The following is an 18,293-nucleotide window of genomic DNA, read 5'->3' on the forward strand; positions in this document are numbered from 1 at the left end:
GGCATTCTCCGCCCCAACTTCGGCATTCTCCGCCCTCCCTTCGCCTCTCTCCGCCCCGACTTCGTCAATCCCCGCCCTCCCTTCGTGCTTTTCCGCCTCCGCTCGGCCCTTCCCGCCCCCCCTCAGGGCGCCGCCGGCCGCCATTTTGTGCGCGCGTCCCGCAGGGGGGGGGGGGCAACCAGAGCGCCGTACAGTGACTGTTGCACCCCCCACACAACCCCCCCCACCACCCTTTTCTTCACCTCCCCCCCCCCCACCCCCCTTTTCCATATCCGTGAATTCACCCCCCCTCCAATGGCCGTGGAGAACCCGAGTGTCCCCCCCGCCGCCGCCGCGTCCCCCCCCAGCCCGCACGCCGCCCCCCCACCTCCCGAGGGCGGGGGCTGCAGCCTCCCCCGGGCACCGCCGCTCCACGTTCAGCACGGCCCGGACGAAAGGTCCCGTAACCGCCGAGGGCCGGGGGGGGCTCCTGGAGGGGGGAGGGGGGGGATGAGGGAGGTGGGTTGGGGGATGGGGGGAGGGAATGGGGGGGGGAGGATTGGGGGAGGGTGAAGGGGGGGGGGGGGTAGAGGTTGAGGTGAGGGAAGGGGGGGTAAAAAGTGAGGGGGGGGCTGAGGGGAGAGAGAGGGGCCTAAAGGGGGGGGGGGGCAAAGGTTGAGGTGAAGGGGGATGGGGGGGTCTTAATGGTTCGGGGGGGGGGGGAAGGGGGCAAAGGTTGAGGTGAGGGAGATATGGGGCTTGTAATGGTTGGGGTGAGGGGGGGGGCAAAGGTTGAGGTGAAGGGAGAAAGGGGGGTGGGGGGGTCCTAAAGGTTGAGGTGAGGGGGGGGGCAAAGGTTGAGGTGAAGGGGGGGCAAAGGTTGAGGTGAAGGGAGAAAGGGGGGTGGGGGGGTCCCAGAGGTTGAGGTGAGGGGGGAGCAAAGGTTGAGGTGAAGGGGGGAAAGGGGGGTAGGGGGGGGTCCTAAAGGTTGAGGTGAGGGGGGGGGCAAAGGTTGAGGTGAAGGGGGGGTAAAGGTTGAGGTGAAGGGAGAAAGGGGGGTGGGGGGGGGTCCTAAAGGTTGAGGTGAGGGGGGGGGGGGGGGTAAAGGTTGAGGTGAAGGGGGAAAGGAGGATGGGGGGGTCCTAGAGGTTGAGGTGAAGGGGGGGCAAAGGTTGAGGTGAAGGGGAAAGGGGGATGGGGGGGGTCCCAGAGGTTGAGGTGGGGGGGGGGGCAAAGGTTGAGGTGAAGGGGTAAAGGGGGGATAGGGCTGAGGTGAGGGAGATGGGGGGGGTCCCAGAGGTTGAGGCGAGGGGGGGGCAAAGGTTGAGGTGAAAGGGAAAGGGGGGTGGGAGGGGTCCCAGAGGTTGAGGTGAGGGGGGGGCAAAGGTTGAGGTGAAGGGGAAAGGGGGATGGGGGGGTCCTAAAGGTTGAGGTGAGGGAGATATGGAGCTCGTAATGGTTGAGGTGAGGGGGGGGCAAAGGTTGAGGTGAAGGGAGAAAGGGGGATAGGGCTGAGGTGAGGGGGATGGGGGGGTCTTAATGTTTAAGGGGGGGGGTCCCAATGGTTGAGGTGGGGGGGGGGGGGCAAAGGTTGAGGTGAGGGAGATATGGGGCTCGTAATGGTTGAGGTGAAGGGGGGGAGCAAAGGTTGAGGTGAGGGGGGGGCAAAGGTTGAGGTGAAGGGGGAAAGGGGGATAGGGCTTAAGTGAGGGAGATGGGGGGGGTCCCAAAAGTTGAGGTGAGGGAGATGGGGGGGGGGGTGTCCTAATGGTTAAGGTTGGGGAAGGGGGGCAAAGGTTGAGGGAGGGGGGTGTTCTAAAAGTCCGGGGGGGGGCAGATGTTGAGGTAAGGGGGGAGTTGGGGGGTCTTAGAGGTTGAGGTGAGGGAGATAGGGGGGTCCTAAAGGTGGGGGGGGGGGGTCCTAAAGGTTCAGGTGGCCGGGGGGGGGGGTGGAGGTTGAGGTAAAGGAAATGGGGGGGTTTTAATGGTTAAGTGGGGGGGGGAGGGGAGTGGCAAAGGTTGAGGTGAGGGAAGGGGTGGAGGGGGGTCCTAAAGGTTGAGGTGAGGTGGGGGGGGCAAAGATTGAGGTGAGAGAGATTGGGGGGTGCCGATGGGGGGCAAAGTTTGAGGGGGGGGTCTTAGAGGTGAGGGAAGGGAAGGGGGGTTTAATGGTTAAGGTTGGGGGGGGGTGGCAGAGATTGAGGTGAAGAGAGATGGGAAAGGGGGGGGGGGTCCTAAAGTATGGGGAGGGGGAAGCAAAGATGAAGGTGAGGGAAGGGGCTGGGGGTCGTAATGGTTGAGGTAAAGGGGGGGGGTCATAAAAGTTGAGGTGGGGGGGCTTAGAGGTTGAGGGGGAGAGTTTGGTGGGGGGGGGGGACAAGGCTTGAAGTGAAAGGAATGGGGAGGGGGCAAAGATTGAGGTAAAAGGAGTCTGGGGGGGTGATCTGAAAGGTACAGGAAATGGGGGGGGTCCTAAAAGTTGAGGGGTGGGTGGGGGTTTTTTAAGGTTAAGGGGGGGGCAGGAGGGTTGAGGTAATGGGAGTTGGGGTGGGGGGGGTTTCAGAGGTTATGATAAGGGGGAGGGGAACACAAAAAGGGAGTGGGGGGGGGGAGGGGGCAGAGGCAGGGACCCTAGAAGCCAAATGTGGGGGGGGAGGGGGGGGTAAAGGCAATTAATGGTGTTCCTAAAGAGTTAATGGTTAATTAAGGTCCCCTTGTGTGCAGCCTCAAGCACTGACAGCCCCCCCACACTGTTGTTCCCCACTCCCCCCCCCCCCTCAAGAAAAGAAAAACAACACTTTTTCCACTTTTTTCCCTCCCAAATCACCTCGTTGAGGCTTTACGATGATTAATTGGTTATTTCTTAATGAGCTGTGTGCAATTATCCCACTTTTGGGTGGGGTGGGGGAGGGTTGAGGACGACCCCATGTGATGCAGTAACAAAATGTTGACCTTTTTCCCCCCTTTTCGCCCCAAATTGAATCCCAAGATCTCTTCAGGTGAGGAGCTGGCATGGAAAATAGCTGAAAGAGCCAATTTTGCCCCAAAAAACTGCAAGTATTGAGCACTGAAATGATGTGTTTGTCACAGTAAGCAAAGCACGCAGTTCTGCCCCAAAATGTGACTGCAATACAAAACACTGCTGTGAGGTGGCCTGGAAAAAAAAAAAAGGCCAAAAAGAGGAAAAAGTGGTTTGAAAATTGTGGTGAAAGGGGGAAAAAAAAGTGAAAAAAGTGTCCCAAAAGTGACAAAAATAACAACAACAAAAAAAGGACAGAAAGGTCCGAAAAAAGGGACAAAAAAGGTCCTTGTGAAAGTGAGAAAAATGCCCAAAAAGTGACAAAAAAGGGGAAAAAGTGGCAAAAAGGAGGAAAAAAGTCCCAAAAAGTGGCCAAAAAAGGGGTAAAAAAGGAGAAATTGGGAAAGGGTCAAAAAGTGACAAAAATGTGCAAAAGAAAAAGTGACCAAAAAGACACAAAAATGTCCAGAAAAAAAGTGAGAAAAAGGGGGGAAAAAGTGACAAAAAGGCCCAAAGTGTCCAAAAGTGATGAAAGTGCCCCAAAAAATGGAACAAAATGTCCAGAAGTAAGAAAAAGGCCAAAAAAAGTGACAAAAAGTGACCAAAATGGCCAAAAAAAGTGACGAAAAGTCCAAAAAAAAAAAGTGAAAAAAATGTCAAAAAAAAAAAGTGAGAAAATGTTGGAAGTGACAAGAAGTGCCAAAAAAGTGACAAAATGGCTGAAAAAAAAAAAAGTGCCAAAAAAAGGCTGGAAAAGTGCCAAAATGGCCAAAAAAAAAAAAAAAGTGACCAAAGGGCCCCAAAGTGACCAAAAACATCAAAAAAAAAGGCCCAAAAGCCCCCCCACCCCCCAAAAAAAAGCCCTATTTTCCCCACGTTTGCCCCATGACCCAAATTTGTGGTTATTTGGCCAGTTTTTCTTTCTTTTTTTGTTAATTTTTGTTACTTTTGTTTGTGTTCTTTTCCATTTTGGGGGTTGTTTGGGCCCCGTTTACCCAAAAGTGCCCAATTTTCCCCCAAACCACCAACCCTAAAAGTGTCCAATTTGCCCCAAATCCCCAAAGTGGACAATTTTCCTCTGAGCCCCAAAATGAAGAAAATTGCCCCAAATCCCCCAAAGTGGAGAATTTCCCCTCGATTTCCCCTAAAATTGGGCAATTTCCCCCAAATCCCCAAAGTGGACAATTTCCCCTGATCCCAAAAGTGGGAATTTTTCCCCTACAAGTAGAGAATTGCCCCAGAAAGTGCAGAATTATCCCCAAAATCATGAGAGGAATCTTCCTCTGATCCCAAAAATGAGGAAAATTGCCCCAAATTTCCAAAAGTTGCCAATTTCCCCTAAAATTGGGGGGATTTCCCCCAAATCTCCAAAGTGGAGGATTTTCTTCTGAGCCCAAAAGAGGGGAAAATTGCCCCAAATCCTTAAAGTGGAGATTTTAGGAACTCTGTAGTGTCCTATATGGTGGATAGAGGTGAAGGAGGGCCATATAGGAACCCTTTATGTGTCCTGTAGGGTCTTATAGGTAAAGGGGAACCATATAGGAACCCTATTTCTATCCTGTAGGGTGTTACAGGTAAAGGAGAGCCATATAGGAACTTTCTATGTGTCCTGTAGGGTCTTATAGGTAAAGGAGGACCATATAGGAACCCTAAATGTGTCCTGTTGGAAGTCTATAGGTGTAGAAGGGCCATATAGAAACCCTAAATGTGTCTTGTAGGGAGGAAGTAAGTAAAGCAGAGCCATATAGGAACTCTACATGTGTCCTATAGGGTGGATAGAGGTGAAAGAGAACCTATAGGAACCCTGTGTGTGTCCTATAGAGTGGTATAGGTAAAAGAGGACCCTATAGGATCCTTCTATGCATGTTATAGGGTGGATAAACGTAAAGGAGAGCCATATGGGAAAACTCTGTGTGTCCTGGAGGGTCTTATAGGGAAAGAAGAGCCATATAGGAACCCTCTATGTCATGTAGGGTGTTACAGGGAAAGGAGGACCATATAGGAACCCTATTTGTATCCTGTAGGGTGTTATAGGGAAAGGAGAGCCATATAGGAACCCTCTATGTGTCCTATAGGATCTTATAAGGAAAGGAGGACCATATAGGAACCCTAAATGTGTCCTGTTGGAAGTCTATAGGTGTAGAAAGGCCATATAGAAACCCTAAATGTGTCTTGTAGGGAGGAAGTAAGTAAAGCAGAGCCATATAGGAACCCTACTTGTGTCCTATAGGGTGGATAGAGGTGAAAGAAAAGCTATAGGAATCCTGTGTGTGTCCTATAGAGTGGTATAGGTAAAAGAGGACCCTATAGGATCCTTCTATGCATGTTATAGGGTGGATCAACGTAAAGGAGAGCCATATGGGAACACTCTGTGTGTCCTGGAGGGTCTTATAGGGAAAGAAGAGCCATATAGGAACCCTCTATGTCATGTAGGGTGTTACAGGGAAAGGAGGACCATATAGGAACCCTATTTGTATCCTGTAGGGTGTTATAGGGAAAGGAGAGCCATATAGGAACCCTCTATGTGTCCTATAGGATCTTATAAGGAAAGGAGGACCATATAGGAACCCTAAATGTGTCCTGTTGGAAGTCTATAGGTGTAGAAAGGCCATATAGAAACCCTAAATGTGTCTTGTAGGGAGGAAGTAAGTAAAGCAGAGCCATATAGGAACCCTACTTGTGTCCTATAGGGTGGATAGAGGTGAAAGAAAAGCTATAGGAATCCTGTGTGTGTCCTATAGAGTGGTATAGGTAAAAGAGGACCCTATAGGATCCTTCTATGCATGTTATAGGGTGGATCAACGTAAAGGAGAGCCATATGGGAACACTCTGTGTGTCCTGGAGGGTCTTATAGGGAAAGAAGAGCCATATAGGAACCCTCTATGTCATGTAGGGTGTTACAGGGAAAGGAGGACCATATAGGAGACCTATTTGTATCCTGTAGGGTCTGATAGGGAAAGGAGAGCCATATAGGAACCCTCTATGTGTCCTGCAGGGTCTTATAGGGAAAGGAGGACCATATAGGAATCCTAAATGTGTCTGGTTGGAAGTCTATAGGTGTAGAAGGGCCATAAAAAAACCCTAAATGTGTCCTATAGGGTGGATAGAGGTGAAAGAGAAGCTATAGGAACCCTAGATGTGTCTGTAGGGTGGATAGAGGTGAAAGAGGACCCTATAGGATCCTTCTATGCATGTTATAGGGTGGATAAATGTAAAGGAGAGCCATATAGGAACCCTTTATGTCCTGTAGGGTGTTATAGGGAAAGGAAAGCCATATAGGAACACTCTATGTGTCCTGTAGGGTCTTATAGGTAAAGGAGGACCATATAGAAACCCTAAATGTGTCCTGTTGGAAGTCTGTAGGTGTAGAAGGGCCATATAGAAACCCTAAATGTGTTCTGTAGGGAGGATGTGAGTAAAGCAGAGCCATATAGGAACCCTACATGTGTTCTATAGGGTGGATAGAGGTGAAAGAGAAGCTATAGGAACCTTGTGTGTGTCCTATAGAGTGGTATAGGTAAAAGAGGAGCCTATAGGATCCTTCTATGCATGTTATAGGGTGGATAAACGTAAAGGAGAGCCATATGGGAACACTCTGTGTGTCCTGGAGGGTCTTATAGGGAAAGAAGAGCCATATAGGAACCCTCTATGTCATGTAGGGTGTTACAGGGAAAGGAGGACCATATAGGAACCCTATTTATATCCTGTAGGGTCTGATAGGGAAAGGAGAGCCATATAGGAACCCTCTATGTGTCCTATAGGATCTTATAGGTAAAGGAGGACCATATAGGAACCCTAAATGTGTCCTGTAGGAAGTTTATAGGAGTAGAAAGGCCATGTAGAAACCCAATAAGTGTCTTGTAGGGAGGATGTGAGTAAAGCAGAGCCATATAGGAACCCTACATGTCCTATAGGGTGGATAGAGGTGAAAGAAAAGCTATAGGAACCTTGTGTGTGTCCTATAGAGTGGTATAGGTAAAAGAGGAGCCTATAGGATCCTTCTATGCATGTTATAGGGTGGATAAATGTAAAGGAGAGCCATATGGGAACACTATATATGTCCTGTAGGATGTTATAGGGACAGGAGAGCCATATAGGAATTACATATGTGTCCTGGAGGGTCTTATAGGGAAAGAAGAGCCATATAAGAACCCTCTATGTGTCCTGTAGGATGTTTTAGGGAAAGGAGGACCATATAGGAACTCTATATGTGTCCTGTAGGGTCTTATAGGTAAAGGAGGACCATATAGAAACCCTAAATGTGTCCTGTTGGAAGTCTATAGGTGTAGAAGGGCCATATAGGAACCCTGTATGTGTCCTATATAGGGTGGATAGAGGTGAAAGAGGACCCTATACGAATCCCATATGCATCCTGTAGGTGGATGTCAGTAAAACAGTGTCATACAGAAACCCTATATGTGTCCTGTATGGTGTTAATAGGTAAAAGAGGACCATATAGAAACCCCATATTTGTTCTATAGGGTGTTAATAGGTAAAAGAAACCATATATGTGTGCTGTAGGGAAAGTTTAGGTGAAGGAAGGAGATACAGGAATCTTATATGTGACTTGTAGGGTGTTCATAGATAATAGAGCCATATATAAGCCCTATATTTATCTTGCTGGGTGGGTATAGGTGGAGGAGGGCCATATAGGGACTCTATTTGGGTCCTGTAGGGTGGATATAGGGATATGGGTAAAGGAGAACCATATAGAAGCTATATATGCACCCTGTAGGGTGAGTGGAGGTAAAAAAGGACCGTATAGAAACCACGTATGCGTCTTATAGGGTGGGTATAGGTAAAGGAGCACTGTGTAGAAACCCTATATGTGTCCTTTAAGGGATCTGGAAGTCCAGGAGGGCCATATAAAAGGGCTGTACGTAAAGGAGGGGCCATATAAAAGCCATATGTGCCCCATAAGGCAGATTTAAATCTGAGAGGACCATATATAAACCACAGATATGTTCCCTGGGGTGTATATAGGAACACTGCAGCCTGATTTAAAAGCCATATACGCGTTTAATAGGACAAGTAGAGGTAGAGAAGGGTCATACTTGCATCCATTTACGTGCAGGAGGCCCTATAGAAACATACATCCATCCCATAATGCAGCTACAAGTAGAGGAGGGCCATATAGGGGCTCCATAGGGTGGGTATGGGTGCAGGAGGCCCTATAGGACCCATTGCTTTGCCCCATATGGTGGAGTTCTGGGGGAGTTCCTCCCAGTTTTTCCTATTTCATCACGCAGTCCTCAGGGAGTGTTGCTCCCTGGAGGACCCAGGGCTGATTGATTAATTAGTTAATTAATGAACAGCCACCTGCTAATGAGCTCAGTCATCTTCCAGGTGCTTTCCTGCTGCTTTCTGGGGGGCTTTTAGGGCCTTTTGGGGGCCATTTCTGCACTGCCACTGATGTTGCCTACCCCATAGTTAGGTCAGGGCCATCCAAATGAGCTCGGGATTAATTAGCACTCGTCCCAAGCACAGCTAATTGGGGAAGTGGGTGTCAGGTCCCTTGGCTTCGAGCAAATGGTGCTGAGAATTTGGGATTTGGGGTGGATTTCTGCCACTTTGGGGCAAATTCCTGCCACCTTCGGGTGGATTTCTGCCTTTTGCAGCAGATTTTTCCTTTATTTTGTCATTTTTCACCTTCTTTGGAACAGATGCTTTTCTTTTTTTGGGGCATATTCTGCATTCTTCCAACAGATTTTTACCCTTTTGGAACAAATTTTGCCTTTCTTTGCAATATTCCCCCCCACGTCCAACTCCAGCTGCCATTGGGGTTTACATTCTGCATCCACCTGTGTGCCATATTCAGCCCAGCACCTCTGGTTGGGGTCAGGATTTAGGGCTGGGGTTGGGTTTTAGGGTCAGGCTTGGGTCTTCACGTTGGGTTTTGGGTTAGGTTTGGGTCTTAAGGTTGGGTTTTAGGGATGGGGTTGGGTTTTGGGGTCAGGTTTTAAGGCCAGGGCCGTGTTTTAAGGTTGGGTTTTGGGGTCATGGATTGAGGCTGGGGTCAGGTTTGGGGTTGGGTCTAAAGCCAGGGTTGGGTTTTGGAGGTAGAATTTAAGACCAGGGCTGGGTTTCGAGTAGGGTTTGAGTTTTAGGGACAGCGTGCAAAGCCAGGGTTGGGTCTTAGGGTCAGTACTAGATTGTAAGGTCTGATATTAAGGCCAGGGTGAGGTTTTAGGGCCCAAATCTAAGCCCAGGGTTGGATTTTAGGGTCAGATAAGGTTGGATTTAAGGCCAGGGTTGGGTTTTGGAGGTAGAATTTAAGACCAGGGCTGGGTTTCGAGTAGGGTTTGAGTTTTAGGGACAGCATGCAAAGCCATGGTTGGGTCTTAGGGTCAGTGCTGGATTGTAAGGTCTGATATTAAGGCCAGGGTGAGGTTTTAGGGCCCAAATCTAAGCCCAGGGTTGGATTTTAGGGTCAGCTAAGGTTGGATTTAAGGCCAGGGTTGGGTTTTGGAGGTAGAATTTAAGACCAGGGCTGGGTTTCGGATTAGGTTTGAGTTTTAGGGACAGCATGCAAAGCCATGGTTGGGTCTTAGGGTCAGTGCTGGATTGTAAGATCTGATATTAAGGCCAGGGTGAGGTTTTAGGGCCCAAATCTAAGCCCAGGGTTGGATTTTAGGGTCAGCTAAGGTTGGATTTAAGGCCAGGGTTGGGTTTTAGGGTCATGATTTAAGGCTGGGGTCACGTTTGGGGTTGGGTTTTAAGGCCAAATAAATCCAGGCTCCAGCTTTAGGATCACAGCTGTGTTTTAAGGCCGAGGTCAGGTTTCATGGGCAGAACTTGAGGCCGAGGTCAAGTTTGACCTTCAGTTCTTCCAGCACAGTCTGACCTTGATCTCATCCTCCCTTTTCACCCTACAGGGAAGATGGGGAACTGGAGGAGGGCGAGCTGGAGGACGATGGTGCTGAGGAAACCCCGGAGCCACGGCCCACACGGAGCCGCAGGGAGAAGGGAGAGCGGCACGGCAGCGACTCGGATGGGGAGCGGTCGCATCGGCGTGGCAAGAGAAAACGGCGTAAGGAGCGTGAGAAGGAGAAGAGGAGAGCCAAAAAGAAGAGGAAATCCAAGCACAAGGTGAGCCGGGCCTCAGAAATGCCCTTCAGTGGGTCTCCGCGTCTTCGAAAACGCTCTTGGTGGGTTCCTGTGTCTAAAGTGCCATTCGTCGGTCCCTATGTCTTCAGAATCGCCTTTTGTGGGTCTTTACGTCTTTAAAAATGCCCTTTCCAGGTCTCCACATCCTCAAAAATGAGTTTCATTGGTCCATACGTCTCCAAAAACGCCCTTTGTGGGTTCCTGTGCCTTCGAAAATGGCATTCATGGGTCCCTAAATCTTCAAAAATGCCTTTTGTGGGTCCCTACATCTTCAAAAATGCCCTTTCCAGGTCTCCACATCCTCAAAAATGAGTTTTGTTGGTCTATGCATCTTCAAAAACGCCCTTTGTGGGTTCCTGTGCCTTCAAAAATGGCATTCATGGGTCCCTACATCTTCAAAAATGCACTTTTTAGGTCTCCACATCCTCAAAAATGAGCTTCATTGGTCCCCAAGTCTTCAAAAACGCCCTTTGTTGGGTTCCTGTGTCTTCAGAAATGCCCTTCATGGGTCCCTACATCTTCAAAAATGCCTTTTGTGGGTCCCTGAGTCTTCAAAGTGCCCTTCATGGGTCCCTACATCTACAAAAATGCCCTTCCTAGATCTCCACATCCTCAGAAATGAGCTTCATTGGTCCCCAAGTCTTCAAAAACGCCCTTTGTTGGGTTCCTGTGCCTTCAAAAATGCCCTTCATGGGTCCCTACACCTTCAAAAATGCCCTTTATTGGCCCCTGTGTCATCAAAAACGCCCTTTGTGGGTCCCTACATCTTCAAAAATGCCTTTTGTGGGTCTCTGAGTCTTCAAAGTGCCCTTCATGGGTCCCTACATCTTCAAAAATGCCCTTCATGGGTCCCTACATCTTCAAAAAGGCCTTTTGTGGGTCCCTGAGTCTTCAAAAATGCCGTTTATGGGTCCCTACGTCTTCAAAAAAGCTCTTTCTAGATCTTCACATCCTCAGAAATGAGCTTCGTTGGTCCCTAAGTCTTCAGAAACGCCCTTTGTTGGGTTCCTGTGCCTTCAGAAATGCCCTTCATGGGTCCCTACATGTTCAGACATGCCTTTTGTGGGTCCCTACATCTTCAAAAATGCCCTTCATGGGTCCCTACACCTTCAAAAATGCCCTTTATTGGCCCCTGTGTCATCAAAAATGCCCTTTGTGGGTCCCTTTGTCCTCAAGAATGCTCTTTACGGTCCTTAAATCTTCTAAAATGCCTTTCATGGGTCCCTACATCTTCAAAAATGCCCTTTATGGACCCTAAATCTTCAAAAATGATGTTCCTTACTCCCGACGTCCTAAAAAATTCCCTTTTACGGGCCTTAAATCTTCAAAAATGCTCCTTGTGCATCTCTCCAAAATGAAGTTTGGGATGAATAAAATTGTAATTCCTCAAACAAAACGCGGTTGAAGGGAATGGGAGATATTTCCTCCGATGAAGATTTGATGTAAGGAGAACTGGGGTCCTAAAAAACCCAAAGTTTCCTATAAAAACTCCTCAAAAACCCCACGATGGGGGCTGATGTGTGGTTCTCTCACAGCGACACGCCTCCTCCAGTGATGATTTCTCAGATGACAGCGATGACTCTGACTTCAGCCCTGGAGAGAAGGGGGGGCACCGCCGGTACCGGGACTACAGCCCCCCCTACGTCCCCGTGAGTACTGGGAGAATGGTGTGCAGGCCTCAAAAATGGGGAAATTGGGGGATTTTGTCATTAAAAGGGTTTCAGAGCTGTTCCCAATGGGATCTCAGCAGAGCTCCCAGTGGGATCCCAAAACTGCTCCCATTGGGATCTCACCACCGTTCCCAATGGGGCTTTCAACACCATTCCCAATGGGATCCCAGCACTGTTCCCATTGGGATTCCATCACCACTCCCATTGGGATCCCAGCACAGTTCCCAATGGGGTCTCACATTCATTCCCAATTGGATCCCAGTCCCATTCCCAATTGGATCCCACTACCATTACCAATGGGATCCCACTACCATTACCAATGGGATCCCATCATGATTCCCATTGGGATCCCACCACTGTTCCCAATGGGATCCCACCACCATTCCCAATGGGATCCCACCACTGCTCCCATTGAGATCCCAATGGGATCCCACCACTGTTGCCAATGGGATCCCACCACTGCTCCCAATGGGATCCCACCACTGCTCCCATTGAGATCCCAATGGGATCCCACCGCCGTTCCCAGTGGGATCCCACCACCGTTCCCAATGGGATCCCATCATCGTTCCCAATGGGATCCCATCATCGTTCCCAATGGGATTCCATCATCGTTCCCAATGGGATCCCACCACCGTTCCCAATGGGATCCCACCACCATTCCCAATGGGATCCCATCATCGTTCCCAATGGGATCCCATCATTGTTCCCAATGGGATCCCACCACCATTCCCAATGGGATTCCATCATCGTTCCCAATGGGATCCCACCACCATTCCCAATGGGATCGCATAATCATTCCCAATGGGATCCCATCACCATTCCCAATGGGATCCCATCATCGTTCCCAATGGGATCCCATCATCGTTCCCAATGGGATCCCACCACCATTCCCAATGGGATCCCATCATTGTTCCCATTGGGATCCCATCATCATTCCCAATGGGATCCCAGCCCAGTTCCCTGCAGGACCTCAGCCCCATTCCCATTCTTCCTCTTCCCCCACAGCCCCACCAACCCTACTCCTCTCACAACGCCCCAATGCAAAAGAAGCCATACTCCAAGATGGAACCCAAAGGCTACGGCTCCTACGAGGACTACGAGGCCGAAGAATATGGCCGCTATGAGGGGGAGGAAGATGAGGATGGGCCGAAGGACGACTACGACGACTTCGCCAAGGAGCTGAACCAGTACCGACGGGCGAAGGAAGGGTCGCACCGGGGCCGAGGTACCAGAGCTTTTGGGGATGAAATCTCCCCTTTTTGGGCCATTGGGACTGGAAAAAAAAAATATTCCATACCCAGACCTCACCCTGTGTCCCACTGCCCCAATTTTCATCATTTTGGGCCAAAATTTGCCACAATCCATCAACTCTTAACGTCACCAATTTACCCAAACCCCACCCTGAGTCCCACTGCCTCAATTTTCATCATTTTGGGCCAAAATTTGCCACAATCCATCAGCTCTTAATGCCAGCAATTTACCCAAACCCCACCCTGGGTCCCACTGCCCCAATTTTCATCATTTTGGGCCAAAATTTGCCATAATCCATCAACTCTAAACGTCACCAATTTACCCAAACCCCACCCTGTGTCCCGCTGCCTCAATTTTCATCATTTTGGGCCAAAATTTGCCACAATCCATCAACTCTTAACGTCACCAATTTACCCAAACCCCACCCTGAGTTCCACTGCCTCAATTTTCATCATTTTGGGCCAAAATTTGCCACAATCCATCAACTTTTAACGCCAGCAAATTACCCAAACCCCACCCTGATTCCCACTGCCTCAATTTTCATCATTTTGGGCCAAAATTTGCCACAATCCATCAATTCTTAACGTCTCCAATTTACCCAAACCCAACCCTGAGTCCCACTGCCCCAATTTTCATCATTTTGGGCCAAAATCTGCCACAATCCATCAACTCCTAATGTCACCAATGTAGCCAAACCCCACCCTGTGTCCCACTGCCCCAGTTTTCATCATTTTGGGCCAAAATTTGCCACAATCCATCAACTCCTAATGTCACCAATGTAGCCAAACCCCACCCTGAGTCCCACTGCTCCAATTTTCATCACTTCAGGTTGAAATCTGCCATAATCCATCGACAACTTAAACCCCAATTCCATCCCCAAACCTCAGCCTGAGCTCCACTGTCCCAATTTTGGGCTGAAATCAATCAGAATCTGCCAAGTGATGCCTCCATTCCTTTCCTAGGTGGTCGTGGCCGTGGCCGTGGGTTCCGGGGTCGGGGTCGGGGCTGCATGAGGGGCGGCCGAGGAATGGGACGGGGAAACCGTGGTCGGGGCCGAGGGGATCACATGGAGGATGAGGAGGAGATGTACGAAGAGGAGATGGAGGTGAGTGGTGGGGATGGGAATCTGAGAGGCTGGGATGGTTGGGAGTTAAGGGAATGGGAGTGAAAAGGGTTGGGATGGAGCGAAAATGGATGGGAATGGGATGAAAAGAGATGGGAGGGTGGTGAAAAGGGGTGGGATGGGGATGAAAAGGGGTGGGATGGGGATGAAGAAGGATGGAATAGAGCAAAAAGTGCTGGGAATGGGCATAACAGGAATGGGAGGGGCTGGAAATGGACAGGTCTGGAGGAAAAAGGACTGGGAATGGGGGAGAAAGCAATGGGATGGGGACAAAAGGGGTGGTAATGAGACAAAAAAAGAGATGGAATAGGACAAAAATGACTGGAATGGGAATAAAAGGGATGGAATGGGGTGAAAAGGGATAGAATAGGGCAGAAAGGGCTGGGAATGGAGATTAAAGGGATGAGATGGGGTAAAAAGGGAAGGGAATGGCAGAAAAAGAATGGGAATGGGGCTGAAAGGGACGGGATGGGGATGAAAGTGCTGGAAATGGTGCAAAAAGGGATGGGAATGGGGATAGAAGCTCTGGGATTAGAGCTGAAAGCTCTGGGATGAGGCTGACACTTGTGGGATTGGGATAAGAGCTCTGGGATTGGGGCTAAGAGCTCTGAGATTGGGGATAGAAGCTCAAGAACGGGGATAAGAGCTCTGGGATTGGGGATAGAAGGTCAAGAATGGGGATAGAAGCTCAAAAATGGGGATAAGAGCTCTGGGATTAGGGATAGAAGCTCAAGAATGAGGATAAGAGCTCTGGGATTGGGGATAGAAGCTCAGGAATGGGGAGGAAGGCTTTAGTATCGGGATTAAAGCTCTGAGATTGGGGATGGAAGCTCAAAAATGGGGATAAGAGCTCTGGGATTGGGGATAGAAGCTCAAGAATTGGAATAAGAGCTCTGGGATTGGGGATAGAAGCTCAAGAATGGGAATAAGAGCTCTGGAATTGGGGATAAGAGCTCAGGAATGGGGATAGAAGCTCAAAAATGGGGATAAGAGCTCTGGGATTGGGGATAGAAGCTCAGGAATGGGGATGAAGGCATTAATATAGGGATTAAAGCTGTGGGATTGGGGATAGAAAGTCAAAAATGGGGATAAGAGCTCTGGGGTTGGGGGTAGAAGCTCAAGAATGGGGATAAGAGCTCTGGGATTGGGGGTAGAAGCTCAAGAATGAGGATAAGAGCTCTGGGATTGGGGATAGAAGGTCAAGAATGGGGATAGAAGCTCAAAAATGGGGATAAGAGCTCTGGGATTGGGGATAGAAGCTCAGTAATGGGTACGAAGGCGTTAGTATCGGGATTAAAGCTGTGGGATTGGGGATAGAAGGTCAAGAATGGGGATAGAAGCTCAAAAATGGGGATAGAAGCTCAAGAATGAGGATAAGAGCTCTGGGATTGGGGATAGAAGCTCAAGAATGGGGATAAGAGCTCTGGGATTGGGGATAGAAGCTCAGGAATGGGGATGAAGGCGTTAATATGGGGATAATAGCTCTGGGATTGGGGATAGAAGCTCCAAAATGGAGACAAAGGCGTTAGCATTGGGATTAAAGCTGTGGGATTGGGGATAGAAGCTCAAAAAATGGGGATAAGAGCTCTGAGATTGGGGATAGAAGGTCAGGAATGAGGATAAGAGCTCTGGGATTGGGAATAGAAGGTCAAGAATGGGGATAGAAGCTCAAAAATGGGGATAAGAGCTCTGGGATTAGGGATAGAAGCTCAAGAATGAGGATAAGAGCTCTGGGATTGGGGATAGAAGCTCAAGAATGGGGATAATAGCTCTGGGATTGGGGGTAGAAGCTCAAGAATGAGGATAAGAGCTCAAGATTGGGGATAGAAGCTCAGGAATGGGGATAGAAGCTCAAAAATGGGGATAAGAGCTCTGGGATTGGGGATAGAAACTCAAGAATGGGAATAAGAGCTCTGGGATTGGGGATAGAAGCTCAGGAATGGGGATAAGAGCTCAAGATTGGGGATAGAAGCTCAGGAATGGGTACGAAGGCGTTAGTGTCGGGATTAAAGCTGTGGGATTGGGGATGGAATCTCAAAAATGGGGATAATAGCTCTGGGATTGGGGACAGAAGCTCAAAAATGGGGATAAAAGCTCTGGGACTGGGGATAGAAGCTCAAGAATTGGGATAAGTGCTCTGGGATTAGGGATAGAAGCTCAAGAATGAGGATAAGAGCTCTGGGATTGGGGATAGAAGCTCAAGAATTGGGATAAGTGCTCTGGGATTAGGGATAGAAGCTCAAAAATGGGGATAAGAGCTCTGGGATTGGGGATAGAAGCTCAGGAATGGGGACGAAGGCTTTAGTATCGGGATTAAAGCTCTGAGATTGGGGATGGAAGCTCAAAAATGGGGATAAGAGCTCTGGGATTGGGGATAGAAGCTCAAGAATGGGAATAAGAGCTCTGGAATTGGGGATAAGAGCTCAGGAATGGGGATAGAAGCTCAAAAATGGGGATAAGAGCTCTGGGATTGGGGATAGAAGCTCAGGAATGGGGATGAAGGCATTAATATAGGGATTAAAGCTGTGGGATTGGGGATAGAAAGTCAAAAATGGGGATAAGAGCTCTGGGGTTGGGGGTAGAAGCTCAAGAATGGGGATAAGAGCTCAAGATTGGGGATAGAAGCTCAAGAATGGGGATAAGAGCTCTGGGATTGGGGGTAGAAGCTCAAGAATGAGGATAAGAGCTCTGGGATTGGGGATAGAAGGTCAAGAATGGGGATAGAAGCTCAAAAATGGGGATAAGAGCTCTGGGATTGGGGATAGAAGCTCAGGAATGGGTACGAAGGCGTTAGTATCGGGATTAAAGCTGTGGGATTGGGGATAGAAGGTCAAGAATGGGGATAGAAGCTCAAAAATGGGGATAGAAGCTCAAGAATGAGGATAGAAGCTCAAAAATGGGGATAGAAGCTCAAGAATGGGGATAGAAGCTCAAAAATGGGGATGAGAGCTCTGAGATTGGGATTAAATCTGAGGGATCTCTGCACCCTGCAGTACGGTGACCCCGAGGATCCCGGTGGCCCCGATGATGACTACGAGGACTACAGCAGCAAGGAGCCTGGCCAGTACCGCCGCAACAAGGACGGGCGTGGGCGCGGTGAGCCCCCACCCACCCCTTAACCCCCCTCCCCAGCACCACTGTGGCACTGATGGCCCTTTTTCCCCCTTTTTTAGGCTTAAATCGGGGTCGTGGCCGGGGTCCCAGGGGCAGAGGGAACAAAGGGATGGGCCGAGGCCGTGGCCGTGGCAGGATGGCCAAGGGCAGCGCCATGAACGACGACGACGATTACTACGATGAGGACATGGTGAGAAATTCATGCCTTTTTCATCACTGCCACGTTTCTTTGCACTGCGTCCATCCTGCTGCCATCCAGGAGTCAGGAGGGGGGGCCCACGTGTCCCCAAAATGGTCCCGTGGGGCCCAAGGGTGCAGGAGGAGTGATGGTTCCTCTCTGCACTGCCCACAATTTGTTCTTCCTGTGCTGTGTTTCATCTTTCACCTTCCGTATTTCTCACATTTTGCATTCCTGTTTCTCCCATGTTCCATATTTCCCATATTTCCAACTTGCTATGGTCAGTATTTCCCACATTTCCCATATTTTATGCTTCATATTTCCCATATATTTCACATTCCTCATATTATGTCCCATATTTCTCGTGTTTTCCCACATTTCCCATATTTTATGTTCCATATTTCCCATATTTCCAACTTGCTATGGTCAGTATTTCCCACATTTCCTACATTTCATGTTCCATATTTCCCATATGTTTTACTTTCCTCGTATTATGTCCCATATTTCTCATGTTTTCCCACATTTCCCATATTTTGTGTTCCATATTTCCCATATTTCCAACTTGCTATAGTCAGTATTTCCCACATTTCCTATATTTCATGTTCCTTATTTCCCATATGTTTCACATTCCTCATATTATGTTCCATATTTCTCGTATTTTCCCACATTTCCCATATTTTATGTTCCTTATTTCCCATATTTCCAACTTGCTATGGTCAGTATTTCCCACATTTCCCATATTTTATGCTTCATATTTCCCATATATTTCACATTCCTCGTATTATGTTCCATATTTCTCATGTTTTCCCACATCTCCCATATTTTGTGTTCCATATTTCCCATATTTCCAAC

At 48.9% G+C, this 18,293-nt stretch overlaps 1 protein-coding gene across 1 annotated transcript in view; it reads left to right on the top strand.

The window, feature by feature from the left end:
* The first annotated feature begins 255 nt into the window (after window positions 1-255).
* The window catches only part of ZC3H4 (zinc finger CCCH-type containing 4), a 34,516-nt gene continuing 16,478 nt past the window's right edge, over window positions 256-18,293 (top strand). The window contains exons 1-7 of the mRNA XM_090129997.1: window positions 256-437; window positions 9,874-10,087; window positions 11,641-11,754; window positions 12,781-13,000; window positions 13,989-14,131; window positions 17,143-17,245; window positions 17,323-17,453. Coding sequence (XP_089986123.1) covers window positions 295-437; window positions 9,874-10,087; window positions 11,641-11,754; window positions 12,781-13,000; window positions 13,989-14,131; window positions 17,143-17,245; window positions 17,323-17,453 — 1,068 coding nt within the window. The 5' untranslated portion in view covers window positions 256-294. The remainder of the gene's footprint in view (window positions 438-9,873; window positions 10,088-11,640; window positions 11,755-12,780; window positions 13,001-13,988; window positions 14,132-17,142; window positions 17,246-17,322; window positions 17,454-18,293) is intronic.

The sequence above is a fragment of the Phasianus colchicus genome, chromosome 38 (assembly GCF_987193195.1).
Source record: "Phasianus colchicus chromosome 38, bPhaCol1.hap1.1, whole genome shotgun sequence".
NCBI lineage: Eukaryota > Metazoa > Chordata > Aves > Galliformes > Phasianidae > Phasianus > Phasianus colchicus.